The sequence below is a fragment of the Harmonia axyridis genome, chromosome 5, assembly GCF_914767665.1.
Source record: "Harmonia axyridis chromosome 5, icHarAxyr1.1, whole genome shotgun sequence".
Lineage (NCBI taxonomy): Eukaryota > Metazoa > Arthropoda > Insecta > Coleoptera > Coccinellidae > Harmonia > Harmonia axyridis.
Genome location: NC_059505.1, coordinates 38,878,351 through 38,901,177, shown reverse-complemented (window position 1 = coordinate 38,901,177; position 22,827 = coordinate 38,878,351). Strand labels below are relative to the sequence as shown.

At 37.6% G+C, this 22,827-nt stretch overlaps 1 protein-coding gene across 1 annotated transcript in view; it reads right to left on the bottom strand.

Annotated features, from left to right (window-relative positions):
• The window catches only part of LOC123680742, a 257,482-nt gene that overhangs the window by 61,753 nt on the left and 172,902 nt on the right, over nucleotides 1–22,827 (bottom strand). The window contains exons 11-13 of the mRNA XM_045618792.1: nucleotides 22,317–22,524; nucleotides 5,400–5,564; nucleotides 3,151–3,438 (exon numbers count right to left, since the gene is read on the bottom strand). Of these exons, the coding sequence (XP_045474748.1) occupies nucleotides 3,151–3,438; nucleotides 5,400–5,564; nucleotides 22,317–22,524 (661 nt within the window). The remainder of the gene's footprint in view (nucleotides 1–3,150; nucleotides 3,439–5,399; nucleotides 5,565–22,316; nucleotides 22,525–22,827) is intronic.

Below are 22,827 nucleotides of genomic sequence, written 5' to 3'. Positions count from 1 at the left end.
GGCCTTTACCTTTACCTGATGAAAATTTAGTTCAAATCAGTTCTATATTGCATAGGGTAGGCCAAATTAGATACTTTCGAATGAGAAGAAATCTTTTAATACTAGATTGGGGAAAACTGATGTCGGTATCTGAGGACCAATTTTCATGAAGACTGTTTGACGAAAACCGTAACTTCATAGCTATCACCGTCACATAGTTACAGGGTGGTTTTCGATAATATTCATTTTCGAAATGTGGCACCTCTTCACGTAGAATTCAATCAATCAATCAATGTTATTTATTTTACTAAATTTAGTTCAATAATTTTCAAGAAATACTGTCAATTAAACCAATGGTCAATTTCCCGCGAACTGATATTTCATGAGATAATCCCTATGAAATTTATTTTTCAAATGGGACACCCAGTATATTTCTATATATTTCGATAGAGATAATAACGACCATTCAAAGATATAACACACTTCTTATTTTCCGGAATTCATGTTCGAAGTCCCAATAGGTGGCCGACTAGGTCACCTGACCTAACGTTTATTGATTATTGAGTGATTAAAAGATATAATCTTCCTCATAGACCAAAATAAGATGACAACAATCAAAAATTCACATATTCACTACACAAGACAAAGACAAAATTTGCAGATACCACAGGTCAATACAACACTATTTCAAAAGTTCATATGGCCTGGTCCTTAAATATATAACTGTATCCCTGAGAAGGTGAAGAATTTAAAAATTTCAGACTTTTCTCCAAGAAACTGAAACAATTGGTAATATCTAATAAACACCTTTTCCAGATCACCTAAAAGACTAAAAAAGGTAGATAATTTTAACCTGCTCTATAGTAAATTCTTTCACATGAATTATCTGAACCAACAAAATTGTACAAATCAGGCATAAAACAACTTCTCCGGGAGTTAGGTGCAATGAATTATTATAAAAATGATGTATTAACTCTGTGAATGTTGAAGTAGTTCAATAAAATGTATTATATTCTATTCAATAGACGTTAGGTCCATAGACGTTAGGTCAGGCGGCCTAGCTGGCCACCTATTGGAACTTCAAACATGGATTCAGAAAAATATCTATATTTATGTATATGTAGTATGCTATATTTTTGGAAAAGTGTCCCATTTGAAAAAAAAATTTCTTAGGGATGTCTAATGAAATATGTGTTCATGGAAAATTCATCGAATTCTACGTGAAAAGTTGCCAAAAGAATGTTTTTACAGAAATGAAGAATTTCCAATAAAAGAAAAGTTACAGCAATATTTCGAAAGTGAACATTTTCGAAAATCACCCTGTAACTATGTAACGGTGATAACTATATGGAACTGCGGTTTTCGCCAATGAGTTTCTGAAGAAAATTAGCCCTCAGACAATAGTTTTCGTCTATCTAGTATAAAAATGGGACTTCCCATTCAAAAGTGTCCAATTTGGCCCACCCTATACAGATAGAAACAGTTATATCAAAATCAAACGCACTTGAATCCATTAACAGGATAAATATTAGCTCTCAGAAATGCCAAAAATTTGTCTATTTCCAATCAGAATTCGAAGTTAAGGTTTGTTTTTATTTTCAGAACATCTATTTCTATGCTAATATTCCACGAACGAAGAATCATCTGAAATGAGATACACGTTGGAGAAAATTATGTAATAATCTTTCACATGTTTATCAGGGTGCAGTTGGAAATCTGTTTTTCATTCCACTGTATTCGCGCAGGTGTTCATTTACGCGACATCGTTAAAATTATGTGATCGAGAAACTTGGGCTTCTGTTTTGAGCTATTTCGTGGCCATTTTGTGACTGGAAAAAAGTGATCAGTGTTGTTGTGCTAAGTTGATGAGGATTTTCGAACAAAAATGTAAGTATTACTGATTCTTTTTATGTAACTCGGGTAGTAATTTGTCTTGATTATATTTTTCGGTTAAATCTCCCTATAATTCTTCATTCTTTATATTTGAAAACTGTTTGGAAATGTAAAATCTGGTACTAGGACATAGAGTAGAGTTTTTGTATTATGACTCAGAAGATAATTGTGAATTTTGTTGCTTTATACTATTCCTTATCTGTATGATCATTCAACAGGACTTGTACATTTTGAGATTTGGACATATCACTCGAAATGTTCATCTCTTACATTACTTCAATATAAAAATTGAAACACAATTTATCCAAATGTTTCGAGCATCGGACAATTTCATGCCTATGCGCATCCTAAAAGGACATCATTCTATGTTGCCAACTGCTTGAATTTTGTTTTAGGTTGATAGTTTTGATCACACACAATTATGATTTCTTGATTGAAGGATTTCCAGACATTGAATCATTGAGATGATTTTATAGCAATTTTATTATTTTCAGAAGTAATATCTGATGGACAGTAATTGTATTATGTTGGAACTGAGGTCAGTAAAAATTGAATAACCATACAAAAATCGTTATATCTCCTGAAATATTCGTCGCAGACCCCTCAAATGAAAACGTTTTTCAGCGATCGAGTTATGATCTGAAAGATAGTGAGGTTTCAACTGCATGGTCATGACCAGAAGAAGTGGCAGCTTCGAGAAAATTATCAAAGTTTTTTGAAAATTTTAGATTAATAATAATAATTCATGAAATAATGGAAAAATAGCCCAACTGCAAGCATTTGATTATTTTAATAGGCCCCTTTTTTATCGTTTAGTATCAATATAATTAGGGTGTTTAAAGTTATGTTGATAATTGTTTTTTATTGTTTTTTTTGTCTTGTGATTTTTATTGTCATGTTCGTAGTTGGTCTGGTCTCTCTCTGAATTTTCGTGCTATTTCATATATGACCTCTATCCAGGAGTACTGCATAATTAATCTTGTTCTTTCAATTCAAATTGAAGGGGTTATTCTCACCCCCGTTAGGGGGTTGAAGTTACAGGGATGAAAAATGATAAAAGTTGTTCCTCCTTGAATAAGAGATTGACGGGTTCGAGTGATTTTCCACATTTTCATTTTAAAGTCAGAAAATCGAGGTTGTACAACCTTGTATATAAATTGGGTTTTTTCATGAAACCTAGGAAAAACATATAAAATGTAGTTTTTTGAAAGAATTGTCAATTATAACTTCGATTCACCATTTGTATCAATAACACAACTGGTAAAATAGGATGCTCACCCCATTGAAAATCTTCAACAGGTCCCCAGAGGTACATTTTGAGAAATCTGGAGTACGCCAAGTAGCACCATCTGTAGTAAGGGTACACCTTCGCAAGGCCACACCGGTAAAGTCCCTAGGACAAGGCTGTTTGCTTTCAGCGTCAGGAGCAGTTTCTGGCCAGAGAACACCTAGATACTCTTCATAGGGACAAGTCTTCATATCCTTGTTGGATATGACCAGGACCTCGACGGAAGCTTCTGCAGAAGTTGCGCCATCTTGAACTACACAGGAGAAAGTGGCTGATTTCTGTAAGAAAACCAAATGAATATGTGTGCTTTGATGAAGATCATGAAGAAGGTGAGTCTCAGTAACTTAATTTGAGGTGTAATTTTTTTTTATTATTGATTACGTCTTTGTATTATTGATGTTGGTTTGATTAACCACTCGATGTAAATGATGAGTGTCGAATTATTACAAATATAAATTTTGATTCGATCGATGTTAGTAACCAGCAAATATATATGACATGGACGTCACTTCGTCAACTAAGACATACACTGTGTCCGTAATGTATGGAACAAATTCATTTTCAGCTAAACAGACCATTTCAAGAAATAATCTTGAAACACGTCGATTTTTGATTTTAATTTACCGTATTTTAAAATTATAATCTAATATACAGGGTGAATTATTTTCGAGTAGCACCCCCATTTTGTCTCAATTTTCCGATTACTCTAGCTGAGCTGATTCCAAAAATTTATCACATGTTGAATCCAATTGGTACATCAGGATGGACAAAAATACAATAGTTTTGTGTGTGCTCATAAAGTAACGCGTAACATTCTTTATTAGTTAAATTAACAATATTATCAAAAATACTTATTGTCTAGCGGCAATTATATTATTATTATTATTATATTATTATTATATTATTATTAATTGATTCGAATGTAACATCCTGTAGTTTGATACATTTTTAGATTGATAAAAATGAGCTGTTTCCAAACATGTTTGGTACTTGTGGTCTAGCAGACAGAATATGAAAAAAATTATTTCTTATTTTTATACATTTTATTGATCTGAAATGTAACAAACTACAGGGTGTTACATTCAAACCGATTGCCTCCAGACAATAAGTATTTTTGATAATATTGTTAATTTAACTGATGAAGAATGTTACGCGTTACTTTATGAGCACACACAAAACTATTGTATTTTTGTCCACCCTGTACCCTGTACCAATTGGAATCAACATGTGATACATTTTTGGAATCAGCTCAGCTAGAGTATTCGGAAAATTGAGACAAAATGGGGGTGTTCCAATTAAAAAAAAATGTCAGTGACGTAATGACTCGAAAGTAATTCACCCTGTATATTAGATTGTTATTTCAAAATACGGTAAATTAAAATGAAAAATTGACGTGTTTCAGGTTTTTTTCTTAAAATGGTCTGTTTAGCTGAAAATGAATTTGTTCCATACTTAATGGACACAGTGTATATGACTATATGATAGGATCTTTGGATAATGTTAAGGAGAAACAGTCTTATTAAAAACGAACCTGGACCCCAAACGCTTTGTTTTTGAGACAGGGTGTTTCTTGTCGTACTAATAATCAGGTCAGTACCAAACGAAAAGTTTTTTTTACATTTTTTCGAACTACCAGTGGTCCACCAAGTGGTTCCTGAAGAAATGTCACCCTTTAGATTTGCAATCGAAATAGACATAGCACGTGATGTACACTCAAAATTGAAATATCCATGCCTAACTTCAGTTGGAAATCTTTCAAAGTCCAGATGCTATGAAAAAAACTTAAAAAAAAATCAAATTTCAACATCCTGTACCTAGAAAACTAAGCCTCTGCGGGCTCATGTTTATAGGACTTTTTTCCTTAAAACTATCCAAGAAATTTCTAATTTTCGTTTGTATCTACAAAGTAGGAACATCCTTTATTAATTACTAACCTATGAATTGCTGGCTTTTAATTTAATGTATTCTGTAGGTATCGCCCAAAATACTTTTTTTTTCATTATTTTTCTGAAACATTTGTTCTGGATAAACTAACACGAGATTTATCAAGCAACGAAACGAGAAAACCAAACAACCCAAACGCGAAAACAATAATTAAGACGCGAAATTGAAAAAGTCCACCGAACAAACGAAACGACAAATTCGATAGCCGAAGAGAAAAAAAAAACACATTCTCCACGAACGTAGCCTCTCCTAATTGCGTTTTTACCAGCCTCGATCGCCAGTTTATCCAATTTACCTCGGCTTTATGGACCTCCAAGATACTCCCGTCGGGGTACAGAACTTCGTAACTTCCCCAATCGGTCTTGGCCGGCAGCAGTTCGCGATTTTTGGTCCAGCTGTAGGTCCTCCCGCTGGGGGAATCGTCCTCGGCGCAGATGCACTTTACGGCGTATCTCTCCCCCTGGAACAGAAAGGAGAAAAAAAGGGGGTTTAAATTAATTTCGTTGCCGTAGGAGGTCCCGGGTTTGGGAGAGGAATTAACACCGGATGTAGGGATCGTACCGTGCAGAATTTAATTTCGTCGAGCTTCCGGATTTTTCCGGTGCCTTTTTCTGGTCTGGAGAGGGGAAAAATCCTCGTGTTTCGGATTGAGATGCTCCTCTCATCAGAAATTTATAAGTAATTTCGGTCGTTGTTGTAGGTTGGGAAGGAGGGGAGAGGTTTGGGAAAGGTTGTGGGAGAAGTTGTTGGCGGTGTAGTTGTTGATTTTTGGCGATTGGAAAGTAGGGTGCGTTTTGAAAGGAGCACTTATGGGGGGTGGAGAGGGTTTGTTCATTTGTTTATCTTCCTGTTTGCGTATAGAATGTTGGGTAGGAGGAGGATTTATGTCATACAAGGTGATCATCTACCTAGTAGACGTACAAACACTTTAATACTCAAAATGTCACAATTGTCTTCTTCGTGTCCTCAGATCATAGAGTGATAAGCATAGATAGAGGAAGTATACGCAATTTTTACATGTCCCCAACATGGTCAGATTATGTTGTCGGATTGTGACATATTTTCGTATCCACAATTTTACTCTATCGTTAGGAATGTATATTACATTGAATGAAATATATTTATTTGAGTGATTATCAATTAAATATGCAAATTTGAATATTTGGAATCCGATATTTTTCCTAATCGTCGAATTTATAATAAGCAGAATATTTATTATTTTCTGTATCTACCTGCTGAAATCCAAGGTTCGGCAACTTTTGTTCTCACAGTGTCATCATTTGTTTCACGTCGTTTGGCCCGCTTGAAGTTTGTTTTCTGAATTTCTGATATGTTTAGGTATTTATTTCAATATATTTTGAGTTAATATGAAACCTTGATTCACTATGCATAAGAGTTGGGTTCTTTGTTGAGAAACTCGCGAATTGATTGAAATATCGTATCACTGAAATGTTTTCATTTCCGCGCGCTTCGTGTCAAATTTGATTGTTCATGTTGGGGACAAAATTTGCTTACTAAAAATGACATAAGCATCCTCTATATTTGTTCATTACTCTTAAATTGAATTAACAAATGTCAAGGAGCTACCATATTTTCTGCTTATTTTTGTAACGTGGAATACAATCAGCATAAATCTATAAGTGATGTTTCACCAATATGAGGGTTCTATAGCGATTCTGGTATACCTGAGGATTCGAAAAATCATCGCTTGGAAAATCAATCCTGGTTGAAGAAACCCTCCCGATTTCGGAGCAAGTTTGGTAATATTCAATTGAATATTCAAGGGATTTCTAAGGACAGGAGTGATTTATTTTGTGGACATTGGTCATAGATAGTGACGCGATGGTGATCTTTCTTCAAGTAACCCGTATGGCAACTGAAGAACAACTCTGTGAAAGAGGATTTTTAGCAGGTTATGTATTGATAGGTTGCCTGTTCTGGTCTGGCAGTCTGGGAATCTGGATTGGACAAATGGAGATATTGAATCAATAAAATTCGAACCTCTTGGCAAAAACGTGATACCAACTATATATAATTTCAAAGTTTTCTTTGGAACGGTCATTGATGATAGTCCTCCATATGGTATATCGATGTATCAAAACCAGAGTAAGGTTCAGGTAATGGGGTATATGGTCTTAAAACGAGGATCTCTAGATTCCTGGGAAGCGAGCCCTCTATCTTGCAAATCGAAACACTAGCATCTATACTTGCGCCCAAGAGTGTCTCGAAAGAAATCTCAAAGGGGCGCATATTTACATCACTACGGACTGCCAGGCTACGCTGAGATCCCTGGAATCATATAGTCAGGGGTCTTTACTGACATGGGATTGCCGTAATACCATAAACCAACTGACCAAAGAGAATAAAGTAACTCTACTATGGGTACCGGGCCATTGTGGTATTGAAGGAAACGAAAAAGCTGATGAACTTGCAAAAAGGGCATCAAGGTTAACACCTGTCGGTCTTGAGCCCTTCTGTGGTCTTGAAAAAGACCAATATGAGGCAGTGGTCCAGCAATGGAAGTGAGACAATATAAAAAACCTATGGAGAAACACCCCGGGTCTTGCTCAGGCAAATAAATTTGTGGTGCTTTTACCGACCTATACCAGGAAGCTTCTGAAGCTACCACGAGCTGAGCTTCGGGTAATGGTGGGACTGTTGACACAACACTGTCGGTGCAAATGGTTTTTGTACCGAATGGGTAAGTCAGCAGATGCGATCTGTAGACTCTGGGAAAAGGAGGTAGAAACAGCCAAACACATAATGTGCAAATGCATAGGTCTGACTGGCCTAAGAATCACTCATATAAGAAAGTCAGTTCTGGATACTCACGAAGTAATAGCCAAGGCTTCTAAAGATGTCGTCGGTTTCGTTAACAGTATCCTCCCTGGGTTTGTATGAAAAGGTAGAGTTAATAAGAAAAGATCAAATTGGTCGGAAGGCTTTCAGGAAGGCTAACAGAGCTGTACCGACTCCGATTCAGTGAATAATAATAATAATAATAACTCTAGAACAAAGCAAGATGTTTACGATATGATTTCTGATATCCTGCTATTTAGAAAAAAGTGATCGGAGGTGAACCCTATACAATCTTTGGTCCAGAATTTGATGAAGTGTATTTATTGGATAGAATAAATTCGACATACTTGCACTGTCTGAAATTTGGTTGAATGATTCAGTTGATTTGAAGAGTTTAATAAATTAGAAATTCAAATTTCGCCAGACTAGATAAAAATACTGGTGCAAAAAAACAAACATTGAACTGCGGATTTCGACTATCAGAAATCGAAAAGGGCTCAATGAGCAATTGCTTCTTGATAACATTGCCAATGCAGACTTTCCTCATGACCTGATCTTTCAATAAAATTTCTGATGTAATCAAAACTATTGAACGTTTCAGTTCAATTTTAAGATTAAATAACCGTTTTCAACGGGCAAATCAAAAACGAAAAACACACTTCAATTTGTAGAATAATTCCACAAACCTAGCGTGTGGGTGTTTTTATATGCAAATCACCCTGAACCATCTGAAAAATCATCGTCATTTTCACACACCGGTTCAGTAAACGAATCATGCATAATATTAAAAAAAAAAACTTTCCAACTTTTCCGTCGGCTTCGACTAGAACAACCAAGGTACTTCGCGTGTGGATATTTGCACGCCAAGTTCGAAACAGGCAAAAATGCTCATAAATATTTAATCGATGGCGTCGCTTTGTATCGAATCGGGCGTAAAAAAAGTTCGAGCTGCAGTTTTCGGGGGAACGCATGAATATTGAACGGTTCGGCCAATATAAACTTGGAAAACTGCTCGATTCTCATCGGAGATTCGTCCTAGATTATTCATCTGGGAAATATCGGATGTGGAATTGCGATTCGGTCGCCTCGGGGACGAAATGACCGCACGGTTTTGATTTGGGATGAAACCCTGAGGGTATTACGGGGAAAGTCGATGATTTGGACGTCAACGAACGTGCAGAGTATTGCCGATGTGTGGTGGAATGTGCACGCTTGCCTTCACAGCAGACTCAGAACAACATTGTTCATGTTCTGATAAAAAGGAAGTGACTTTTATTGATAATATTTTGCTTCGAACGTCGACTTTGTTGATGTTAATAATCAGATTTAATATCACAAGAGCATAGATAATATTCGATTATACACTGATTCACGAGACGTAGTACGCGAAACATAACGAGAGCGCAGCTCGAGTGTGTTTCGCGAACTACGTCGAGTGAAGAGGTTTGTATAATCGAAATATATTGTCTATGCTCGAGTAAACATTCGTTACGATTATAGAACGAATCATTTCTATAACTATAACCAAAGCACTGCATTTTGATATAATTCAATGACATTTCACTGAGCTTGACTTTCATTTACAAGAAAATTACTATGGAAATGATCAGAATATGGCAGAAGGCGAAACACCAAAACGATTATACCACGTTGTCAAGTAGTATATTCACTTATCGATACGCCGTAACTATGGGAAATCACGGATTCTATTGGTTCATCAAAACATGAGTTATATGATAAATTATATAAACTATTAACTTCAAACAATAAAGCAAGTGTAGATAAAATCTCAGTATTGGCAGAAGATGTGTAAAACGGGGCATCATGCATTTCAATTTCATAAATGAAATAGTTTCCATTATATATATTCAAAGTTAGGGACCCATTCTAGAAAAGAATCTGAAACTGGAAGCTTGGAAACCATCATGAAATTTATAAATTGGACAAGTATTCACCAAGTTGTGAATGGTTTCTTCTACATCACACTAATGTAGTGGGCTTTCAATAGAATGCCACTTGAAGAGCATACTATTGCAAAGATCATGACCAGTACATCAAATTTTCCTATAGGGAGATTGAAACCTGGAACTTTCTTCGAAGGTTAGACCTTTGTTGAAGGCATTACAAGAACACCATTCCGAACGCTATTTCCTTGTCTCTCTCATCAGATTGAACAGAAGTATCAATCCATAATCCTGTTGAAGTATAATTTGATATAAGTCAATTTGGTTAAGCCGTGAACGTGAAACATAATGGGAAAACCAGGGACTTGAAGTCGGCAGCTTTATAGCGATCGTTCAGCCAACCCCCAATTGCACTCTATAGAAGACCACATAATGGTTTATGAGTATACATGATCTTCAGGGGTGCAATTTCCGCATGAATGAGCGAGTACTCAAAAGCTGCATACTTCAAGTTAGTGCTCTCCTCTTTTCTTTATTAAGATGTTCCGCTAGAAATTTATTTGGTGCTGATGAAGCTCCTAACACAAAATTTTAAACTTTAAATCGTCATGGAAATTGTGAAACCTCTGGGGTAAGTGCCTTCATTCAATCGGTTGTTCAATTGTCACAATCAATCTTCTGGCGATAAATTAATGAATATCTCAATTCAAGTCAAGTTCAAGAATGTAATTTGTCATGAGCTTGATTTTCAAGTCGAGTAGTTGGATAAAATATTCAGCTACTTGACTTGATGCATCTCTAATAATAGAGCTAAAACATTCGCGAAACCTGCCCTCTTCATGAAACCAAATTCTCCCACACATATCCACCAAACACATAACTCGAGTCCCATCGGCTCTTCACCAACGGTAACGCGATCTCCTCCAAATTGCCTCAAACTCCTCCATATATCGAGCAATAATGCTCATAAACCGCGTTCTCTACTAGTAATCAATCTCAGATACCGCCTCACAAAGCGCCAATTACCGCCAAGACTTCAGCTACAACATCAAGACCAAAACGTACAATCCCACGCTTTGCATCGCGCGCGACTTCTCCCCCATACCGCCCGGGCGCGAACCCGCCCACCTCCTCCTACCGCCCGGCGGTATTTGCGGAACGCGAGAAGGCATACGCTAATCCTAAAGCCCCCCACACACACGCATATCCGTTGTTTACACGGATTAATGCAGACGGCGCGACGTGCCCTACGGGTCGCATTACGCCCAAGTTGACGCCCGCCTCGATCGCGGTCGCGCCAGAGACTCATCAAATTGTTTACTATACCCGCCTTGTTACGCCATCGCGTGACAAGAATGGGACCAGATCGCAGGGCGTAGGGGGCGTCTGAAATTATTATGCCGCGTATGTCGCCCTAGACGCCCTAACGCTAACTAATGATGAACATGTCGACCGGGCGTTAAGCGACGTGTTTACGCCACTGTAGTTGCGGTTTACGTCGTAGCATCTCTCGAGACGCTAATTGAACGATACTGCGTTGTTTGCGAAGGAATTAAGGATTCGCAGCCTTCTTCGATGTTTGTTGCAAGGGTTCAAGGGCGTAGATCTTATTTTTCTAGCGAGGCGTAACCGAACAACGTTTACTCATTTCTGTAGTGTGAGAAAAAGAAGTTTGATAACTAAGATTGAACCAAATTAATCGATATAATTTTTTTATCTCTTCTCCTTCTTCTTCAGCCCGTTTGAGTCCACTCCTGGACATAGGCCTCTTCCAATCGCTTCCATGTCGTCCTACACTGTGCTGTGAGAATCCAGTTCTTTCCTGCTCGCCTTTGAATGTCATCTCGCCATCTTAACAGGGGTCTGCCAACACTTCTTTTTGTCAGTCGTGGTCTCCACTGCATGATAATTTTCGTCCATTTCGCATCATTCCGCGCGACATGAATTTTTTTATCTACTCCTATTGAATTATATCTTCATTATTCAACTGCTTTCGATCAATTAATAGTATCTATTAACAAACAACGTGAGTTATAATAACTCACTGCTATAACTGACATTAATAAATCGGAAAAGATGGCTCTATGCTTCTATACTTCTGTGCTCCTATTCGGTTGGCTGGAAGGGAACATTCTTTTAATAACAATATCCTCCCCTCAATAACAATTGAGGGGAGGAAGGTCACTTTGACAATTTTGAGGTTTATCACTAAATATCAAAGGTTGTAAATAAAGTTCTTTCTCTATCTTGAATTTTAGTGTTTATTGTTATATGTTTGGATAATATTGAGAATAAAAAGTCCCATGAATATGAGCCCGCAAACGCTTTGTTTTAGAGGTACAGGTTGTTTCTAGGGTGTCCTACTTTTCAGTGAAACTTATATCAGTTTATCAAATCTTTATTAATCTCCGCTACAGAGTGGGTAAATAAGTACCAAAACTTATAATTAATTCATTCATTTCAGCTTACTAGCTGGATCTTTATAATAATTTGGATTTTCTTGACGATTACTAGAGAGCTGTTTGAATTTTTTTCTAGAAATCGATATCAGATACGACAAAACTATAACAAACCAAAATGTGTAGTATTGAACCACTGGACTTTTGACATTTCTCTCAACCACCAGCGGTCCACAAAAAAATAGTTCTGGAGGAAAATAATCAGAAACCCTTCCAGAAAAAATACCACCCTGTAGATTTGCATTCAACATAAGCATAATACATGATGAAAACTTCAAATTGGAATATCTGTGGCCCATTCAAATTAAATATCTTGTGAAGGGCAGGTTCTATGAGGAAAAAAATTAAACATTAACACCTACATCACAAAAACAAAGTGTTTGGGGTCTCATGTTAATAGGACTTTTTTTCTTGAAATGATCCGAGAAATCTGTCATTTTTATTTGTACCTCAAATTTAGAAAGACCTTGTAGATATGTCTTCGCAAATAAATTGCAAATTGAATGAAACACAATAAATAGTACAACACATCCCAGACAATTTTTTTTGTGACGAGAATGATTTACAAAAAACCGAAAACAAAGTGTGAATGTGTACCGATGACGAATGCAAAAGTCACAGATGTCAAAAAGAGATGGACAAAGCGGATAGATAAAGGAAAATAATAAACCTCGGACATAGACGTGCTCGTAGTACTTAGTGCAATAAAGGTACTCATCTTGAAAGCGATAATAAACTCATAAACCGTAAAAGGGTCTGATTTTTTACTGCCGTGTGGATTTCGAAGGAAAGTAAAATGATTATTGGTTCATGCTATGTAAAATTTCTCATTCGTTATCTTCGCAATTTTATATTTTGGAAATCTTGAAGGGGGGAATTACCCCAAGTACTCCCCCCCATTTCTACGCACTTGCAAGGGTTGGTGGAAAATGAAAATTCATCACAATAAAGTAGTGACGACGCTTCGAGACTGTCATTGTGATTATGGCTGGGAAAAAGGACGGTGGGGTGATGATAGCAGACTCTTCAGATATCTGCCTCATTTCCATTAATGTAGACGGCGCGAGGTGTAAACGGAGCTTCAGTTACTGAGATCATGAGGTTTACGCGCCGGTTTATTGTTTGCGAACGTGGAACGGCAATATGTAGTTTGACGTTTTGGCTGTGTGTTTCTGGATGGGAAAGTTGCAGGGAATTCTGTCATCAACGTTGTAGCGAAGGTTATGGAATTATATACGAAATGGGTCGTTTTGCATTTCTGATGCATGTGAAAACAATATTGTTCTTGGATATGACTGTTAGCCGACTGAGGATTGATAACAGAATAGGAATGGTTGTAACTGGATTCAGGGTACATGTGAACAATTTTTGTTAATTAAATATTGTAGTCGTTTTTTGCAAGTTTTTTGAATTTTACAACAAACCAGGTGTTCGAGGATATCCAAAGTCGAAGATTAGTTGTTGTTGAAAAGTCTAGAGTACGTGTAAGTGGAATTAATCGCCAGCTAAGTGAATTTGAAAGAGGTCGAACAATAGGTCTACGGAAGGCGGGGTTGTCATTTCGAGAAATCGCTAACCGAACGAAAAGAAATCCAACTCCTGTTATGAGATGTTGTCAAGCGTGGTTTGATAATGCTCAAAATCTAAGAAGAGTAGGCACCGGACGTCGAAGAGGCTCAAATGGAGTTCGAGATCGACGCCTAAGACTTATGGCCATTAGAGACCGATTTGCGACAACTCGATCTTTGGCTGATGAGTGGTTAGGAGAACAGGCCATCTTGTAACTGTCCAAACTGTTTACCGCAGGTTAAGTTCTTTTGGGCTGCAGCATTATCGACCCCATCTTGTGTTACCTCTGACGGTTGAGCATCGCCGGCAACGATTACAGTGGTGCAGAAAACGCCAATTGGAATGTGGAATGGCATCAGGTCGTATTTTCTGATGAATCTTGATTCTCCTCAGGTGCACATGATGGGCGAAGAAGGATTAGACGACGTCGGGGAGAAAGATGTGAACCTCAGTTTAATTTTGAGCGTATAGTACACCGGACAGTAGGCGTTATGGTATGTAGTACTATTGCACGTGCAATTAAGTCAACTTTAGTCTTTATTCGAGGTAACATTACAGCGTTGCGTTACCTTCAAGAAATTGTGAAGCCATATATTCTCCCTCACCTTAACCGGCTTGAGAATCCAATATTTCAGCAAGATAATGCTCGACCTCATGTTGCCAGAGATAGTTCAAACTTGTTCGAAGCGACCCATGCGAATCTTTTGCTATGGCCGCCTAGATCCTCCGATCTTTCGCCCATAGAGCATGTTTGGGACATTATGGGAGTTGAATAACAGGATAACCCACTGGACAAACACCCCTGGACTTATTCAAGTCAAGAAATTCGTGATGGCTGTATATAGGAAAGGTTGGCATGGAAGTCTTTGGAAGACGCCTACGTTTTGGACTTGTGAATTGGCCTCCAAGATCTTGTGATTTAACACCGCTAGACTACTTTCTGTGGGGCTATGTAAAGTCATCGGTCTATGTGGATAAGCCACAAACCCTTGACCATTTGGAAGACAACATTCGCCGTGTTATTGCCGATATACGGCCACAAATGTTGGAAAAAGTCATCGAAAATTGGACGTCCAGATTGGACTACATCCAAGCCAGCCGTGGCGGTCATATGCCAGAAATCATATTTAAAATGTAATGCCACAAGATTATCTTGCAGATAAATAAAATTCATGTCAATCGAATAATCCATCGTTGTTTTATTGCAATTTAAAGTTCTACAGCTCTAAAAAAAAACACCTTTTACAACCGACCAGCTGAAAAAGTCATCGTCTTATCCGTATCCGACACCATCACTCCTCCAAAACCCTCGTTGAAGTGGCATCATCCCCGGCATCAATAATCGAAACAATCACTCCTATCGAATCGGCACCGATCGGACGTCTGAGCCGGCCTTAATTGATACCGACAGGTATAATGGCTCTAGGGGGGTAATGTAAATCCTAGTTTACACTACGGAACTCCGACACGGACGGCGATGAATCATTAGCGGGAGATGAAAGGCTGTTAATTCGGGTAATTCCGCAATACGGACCAGGTGTTCCGGAGGGTTCTAGTCGGGATTAATTGTAATTAAGTCGGTCCCGCACGACGCGACGGCTACGGGAGCTACAGTACGGGAATTAAACTGTGGATGAGTAACTACCCCGCCGACAACTGTCGGCGGGGATGTAACCGAGGTGCGTTGATGAGGTATGTCTGGAATTCGCGCGTTTACGCTTGTGGTGATGGTTTTCTGCTGAGGGAAGGGGGTTTGTGGCACGTTTTATTGTGGAGGTTGTGTGCCTTCTCTTATTCGTATAGTTTTGGGTGTTTCGTATAATTTCGAATAGCTAGAGTTTTGTTCATTCTCTAAAATGAGACCGACATCACTTGATAAAAAACACTGGAACCGAAAGTTCAGGTGGAAGAGGCTCAGAATATCTTGGAACAAGAGATAACACTCCATAATACCAGGGCTTAACCAGTAAAAACACAGTAGAAATCACTGAATTATATTCTTTTTGTGATATTGTTGATCATATAATATATGGTGAACGAAGTCCAGCATAAAGACAATACTCGTGGCTGAAGAACATTTGCAGTAGGACCTTATGAGCACAACCTCATTGCTTCGAGCCAACAGGACTGTGTCTGTTTTTTTGCCTTCTTCCTGTTATTGATATGTCTCTTGTGATATTGAGCTCCAGTTTTCCTTTCATCTCTGAGTGGTCTTCCTTGACCATATGAGCACAACCTCTCTGCTTCGAGCCAAGCTCTACTTCTTCTTCCTCTTTTCAATAAGTCTGTGTCCTGTTTTTTCTGTCTTCTTCATAAACGAGCTCCAGCATGAACCTATTTTTAAACTTAATATTTTCAATAGAACTTTGTGATGTTTTTTCCACCTTCCTTTTGTTATTGTAATGTCTCTTGTGATATCGAGCTCCAGCTTTCTTTCCATCTCTTTGAGGGGCGTCCCAATAGTCTATTTGGAATCTGTGTTTGCGCCTATTTGCCCAGACTTTCTGATGGCATCTTCTCTACATGGTCTCTCCAGAATATTCTGAGTGCTCTGATCCACCTGACCATATCGTACGTCACCATTCCTCCCTTATGTCTGTACTCCTTACATGATCTCTGGATGTTTGATGCATCTTAAAATCCTCATTTCTGTTGTTCTTGCTATTCTCTTGGTTGTAGACAGCGTATGTGATACTGGTCTCACACGTTCATGATTCTATGGTCCAGATTAAATCTCTTAGACAGCATCCGATCTTTGCGGCTTCGTATGCTTGAGCTCGTACTTCTTCTACAATACAGCTTCCACTGGATACTTTTACTCTTAGATAGCTGTATTTTGACACCTCTTCTATTATTTTGTTTTTGATTACTACTTTTACTAACCTCCATAATTGGAGATTGAATTTGATCGATTATGTTCATGTACAAATCCATTAGTGAATGTTTGAGACTACATTTTCCATAGCATTGCTGTGTCTCGCTGTGTGTATCAGTGACTGCATACTATGAATGCCAGTTCACTGCCTAAAATTCCTCAACCATGACATTCTATTTCGACCCACTATTTTTCTACCTTCAAATTGCCGTCATTAATGAGTTGAGATAATAAGTTGTAGGAGCTGTTCATTATCCACAGTGAATTTCTTCTTTTTAAGTGAACATTGTAATTGGGTTATTACACTAAGGACTAAAGTTTATGCTGTAAAAATAAACGTTATCCCCTCCACGAGTGCTACATCTACTTCAAAGCTCCTCTAACTTTTCAATACCTTTTCTGTGAAAAGATTTGCATTAGCTTTCGAAATAAGCTCGGAAATCGCTTCTTTATTAGAGCCAAATAAAAAATCAGCATATCACTTTTCAACCGTTTTTGTTGACGAAGCAGCTAAATAATACTTATCAAGCATTTGCTTTGCTTGCGAAGTATTTTTCCCATAATAAAATAGTATTTTGACAATAACTCAAGCCTGTCGATCACCAGCAGTGCCGAATCTTTGCTGATTTGGTACTTGAAATGCATTAACTCATTTTCACATTAGGAGACTACGTTAATAAGCAAAATTGTCGTAGTTGGAGCTCACAGAATTCGATAATGCCTTCCACAAGAGCAATGGAACAATCGCAATTTTGCAAGAAAAGTTTCTTGACCGTAATCTGTCTCGAAGAGGTGATCACAATTGGACACCGAGATCTTCTGACTCAACACCTTCAGACTATTTTATTTGGGGCCACGTGAAAGATGAGGTCTATGCGAATGATGCGCAGTCGATTGAAAACCTCAAAGATGTAATTCGTGAGTTATCGAGGACATACCTACTTCCTCTTCATAATGAAATTAACTTCCATTGATTAATTTGAAAATAAACTTGTTTTTTTGTAATATCAAAACCCTTTACCTTCGGTAGACTGAAAAACTTCAAATCATCTTCAATCAGATCATCTATCTCCTCCTAAACTCACGAACCGCCACTGGCATCCATAGAAAAAACTGAGTAAAACGCGCCATAAAAGAGAAAGAACGCCTTCACCATCTAATTGCAATTCAACATGCATATTAAGAAATTCCTTCCTCGCAACTCGAACCGTTCTCAAAAAAGTCCCGAGCATCACGGGAGATTTTTGGGGGGTTGAAACCACCCCTCTGCCCCACCCTCATCCCAACAAATATCCTGTCCGTTCACACATCGCTGACTATACTCAATATGTGGAGGGTTCTTGCGAATCTTTTGTGGTCCGATAGACGTATGCCGTCAGGTCAATCGGTCTAACGGATATAACACATATTTTCGGATACTACGGAGACTTCAAAGGGGATTTTTGCATGAACCGAGGACTTCTGGGGCCCTGAGGGGGTTCAACAGGGTAAGAGGGTCGAATCTTCAACTTGCATTTAAGCTGAGGTTTTTTTTATCGATCACCCAGGGCTATTATTCGATAAACTGGAGTTTGTTTTCTTATCTGAGACTTTGTTTCAAGGTTTTGATTCTGTGTAACTATATTCGTGGAGGATTATACTATAAATATCATGAAATACTGGAAAATGTGCGTGAAATCAGTAATTCTTGATTATTTATTTTTTGTTTCCAATTTCCCAAATACCATTCTGTACTATAATACGATACTATATTCTATCATTTGAAGAGGATATATTCATTTAGATGTTGTCAATAGTTGCTGCAGATCCAAGGATATATCACTCAATACGTTTTCAATTTTTTTCATATATTGTTTGATCACATTCAGCATTTTACACATAATAGGCCAATTGAATTCCCCGGTCTACCATAGTAAACCCATTTTTTTACGAAATTCTATTTTATTATTCAACATAGTTGCCATCGAGGGTGATACAGCGATTATATCTTCCAAGTTTTCGATACCATTTTTGTAGTCTTTCGCTTCAGAATAGGCCTTAGTTTTGGCGATTACTTCTTCATTGGCGCTGAAATTCTTTCCAGCGAGAATTATTTTGAAATCTGAGAGGCCAGATTTGGCGAATACGGTGGAGGCAGAAGCAATTCGAAGCCCAATTCATACAATTTTGCGAGATTAATTCTCCAAAGAACTAAATTGGAGATAGTTAATCTGATAGACAAAGAAACTCTAGTTAGAAATCGAATTGAATTGCATCGTTATTGTGGAACCGCCTCGAACATAACCGTAATATTCCAAAGCAAACCAGTAATTACTCCAGCGGCGCATCCGAACAGATTCCAGTGAGATTTAATCTTCAAACCACCAATACTTCATTACTCCCAACTCCCCAACCATTCATTAATATCTTCGAAGTAATCCCTTTCAAAACATCTCGGTTCTTGCAGCCACCTTATTTAGATTCATATTTTGCTCAATGTCCCCAGTGTGCTGTCCCCATTCTCCAGATTCTGGATACTTCTCCACGTTTCGTTTACTCGTCCCCTTGCCCAGACTCGTCTTCAAGATATAATTCATCGTTTCCAACTGAGTATAATGGGGCCAATCCAATTCACCCTTTTTTAATCTCTTTAATTCTTAATTTCTTTCGTAACCGTGTTGATTTATCTGATGAATTTTTTCGTCTCCATTCCGCTTGGTTCTTCTTCGCTTCAGCGATAATCGTTTTCTTGTTAATTTTTCTGAACAAGTTTCGACAAATTTAGATTTAACTTTTCGTCCGTATTAGCGGCGAAGATGCAAAAGGATTTCATAAAGAGGCTGGCAAACTTTTCCATTTTTTATAATTGGAGTTGGAGAGAAGTTGGCATATTAATTCGATTTGCTGGAGTCTTTGACTTGTTAGTCGCAACAGTTAAAAGATAGAGCAAGTTTTTTCAATGTAAAAAGATTGAAATTTTGATGATCAAAAGGTAGTGATCAAAAAGTAGTGATAGGTTCACAAAAAAAAGTATTTTTCATTCTCATTGCTGACGCAACATAACGATCATATTAGGTCATTTGTGAAGTCCCCGGTCTGATGCACAGTATTGAATCCATATGATTTTTAGTTAGTACCAACCTTCAAACGGTACGTGTCAAAATTTGACAGCATTCTGACGATTAGTTTGTGGGATATTGCGTTGTGAGTGTAGCTATTTTTGTTATTTGAAAAAGAGAGAAAAAAAATATTTCGTGTGCTGATAAAATATTGCTTTCTGAAAGAAAATATACAGTTGAAGCAAAACCTTGGCTTGATGGAGAGTTTCCGGGGTCTTCACCAGGAAAATCAATCATCAATGATTGGTATGCTAAGTTTAAAGGTGGTGAAATGAGTACCGAAGTCGGCGAACGCTGTGGACGTCCAAAAAAGGTTGTCACCGACGAGAAAATCAAAAAAGTTCACAAAATAATTTTGAATGACCGCAAATGAAGCTTACCGAGATAGCAGACATTGTGAAGATATCATATCATTCACGAATTTTCGTACATGAGAAAGCTGTGTGAAAAATGAGTGCCGTGCGAGCTCATTCGATCAAAAGCAACAACGTGTTAATGATTATGAGCAGTGTTTGAAGCTGTTTAAGTGCAATAAACCTGAATTTTTGCGTCGATATGTGACAATAGATGAAAAATGGCTCCATAATTTCACTCCAGAGTACAATAGACAGTTAGCTGAGTGGACTGCACACGATGAACCGAATCCAAAGAGAGGAAAAACACAACAGTCAGCTGAAAAGGTTATGGCATCAGTATTCTGGAATGCGCAAGATATAATATTCATTGTTTACCTCCAAGAGGGCCAGACCATCAACAGCGATTATTATATAACGTTATTGGATTGTTTAAAGGATGTAATCGTTAAAAAACGGCCTCAATTAAATAAAAAAGGTGCTGTTTCATAAAGACAATCCACCGTGTCACGAATCAATGAAAACAATGGCAAAGTTGCATGATTTGGGCTTCGAATTGCTTCTGCATCCACCGTATTCGCTCAATCTAGCCCCCAGCGACTTTTTCCTGTTCTCAGACCTCAAAAGAAAGCTCGCTGGAAAGAAATTCAGCGCCAATGAAGAAGTGATCGCCGAAACTGAGGCCTATTTTGAAGCGAAAGACAAATCGTACTACGAAAAGGGTATAGAAAAGTTGGAAGATAGCTATAATCGCTGTATCGCCCTCGAAGGCAACTATGTTGAATAATAAAATGGAATTTTGTCATAAAAATATGTTTCACTATGGTAGACAGGGGACTTTCCAATTATCCTGTTCAGATAAATAAATAAATAAATAAATAAGTTTATTGAAGCAGAAAAAATATAACAAAAAACAGTCTCTGAAATACAATCAATTTGTAAGGTACGCATCAATAAACAAATTACAACCCACAAAAGTATATACTTGTTCGTGGGGGAATAATATAAAAATCATAAACTCCAAGAAAACAACTACCAATCAGTTCAGATAAAACAAATACAATATAAGTACAACAATACAAAAGTTCTAAACAAAGTTAACCCTGTTGAAAATTTTCTTCCAAAATTCATTATCTTGTGACTTGATCCAGATACAGTTGATCTGGGATTACAGGAGCTATTTGTGGGAAGTATGAATTTGGAAGGAAGCTCACATTCGCAGAAGATATTATTATACAGGGTGTTTCCTAAACATGCGGCAAAAATTCAGGGGGTTGTTCCTTGGACTATTCTAAGAATATTTTGTCCTTTGATGATTTTTGAAAAACCTCTTTGTTTTGAAGATACAGGGCGAACAACATTTTTAAAATTAATAATAGTTTAAATAAAAATGCGTACCGCACTGTGTTTACTAGCTAAGTAGGTACAATTTATTTTTAAATTTGTTTAACAACATTCCAATTACTAAAAACGGCCAGTTTTTTGACTAAAAATTGCTAATACATCACAAAACGAATTCAAATGAAAACCGTGTTTAATCTGTATTCCTTCACCATCTGCACTTATCAATTTTTAGTCAAAAAACTGGCCGTTTTTAGTAATTGGAATGTTGTTAAACAAATTTAAAAATAAATTGTACCTACTTAGTAAACACAGTGCGGTACGCATTTTTATTTAAACTATTATTAATTTTAAAAATATGAAAAATGTTGTTCGCCCTGTATCTTCGAAACAAAGAGGTTTTTCAAAAATCATCCAAGGACAAAACATGCTTAAAATAGTCCAAGGAACAACCCCCTGAATTTTTGCCGCATGTTTAGGAAACACCCTGTATATTTGAAGGCTTTATAACAGGTTGTTCAATATGAATCCTTCAATTTGAATTGAATGTAATGTACACTTTGTATTACTTTTGACATTTCTTATGTCACTTGTCTTCCGCAGGTCACAACTATCCTTATCCTATTTATCAAAGAATTGTCCAAACATCCTAAGATGAAACTTTCATCCGGAATCAAATCATTTCCAGCGCACTTTATGAAATGGGATAACTCGTATTTCTGCAGGACGCTCGACTCTACTACATTCGTCCCGTGGGAACCCCCTTAAAATCCGGTAGCTACCGAAATTTGGTATGCACAAAGCTGCTACTCACTTTGCGAACAGTCAGGCTCATCGGATCCATTCTTATGGGAGGCGGTCTCCGTATATGTATTCTCTTTGACATGCATCGCTGAAATCTAAAATCCTCCACTTGACACGTGAAGACGCCGCCGTCCAGGGCGTCGGCCTCCGTCACGCCCAGCAGCGCGGTGTACTGGCCCTCCACGTGTGGATCCTTGATGATCCTGGTCCATTTACGGCTGCAACAGGAGAGAAAAATGTGTTAAATCGTTGGTAACTAGTAGGATTTGAAGAATTATAGGTTATGGTTAATTGAGTTTAGGATTGCAGCGCTGATGCGGACGGTATTAGAACTATTTTAAATGGTATTGAATGGCACTCAGAAATTCTATAAGGGATATAATGAATTGTGTTTGTGGTGGTGAATAATCTTCGTGTTATCGATTATAATTGTGTTTCCCTAATTCTATGGCAAATCTTTTCATTCTGTTATACCTTGTAGCACAAAATCGTGCGGAATCTCTCTGTTTCATACAGATTTC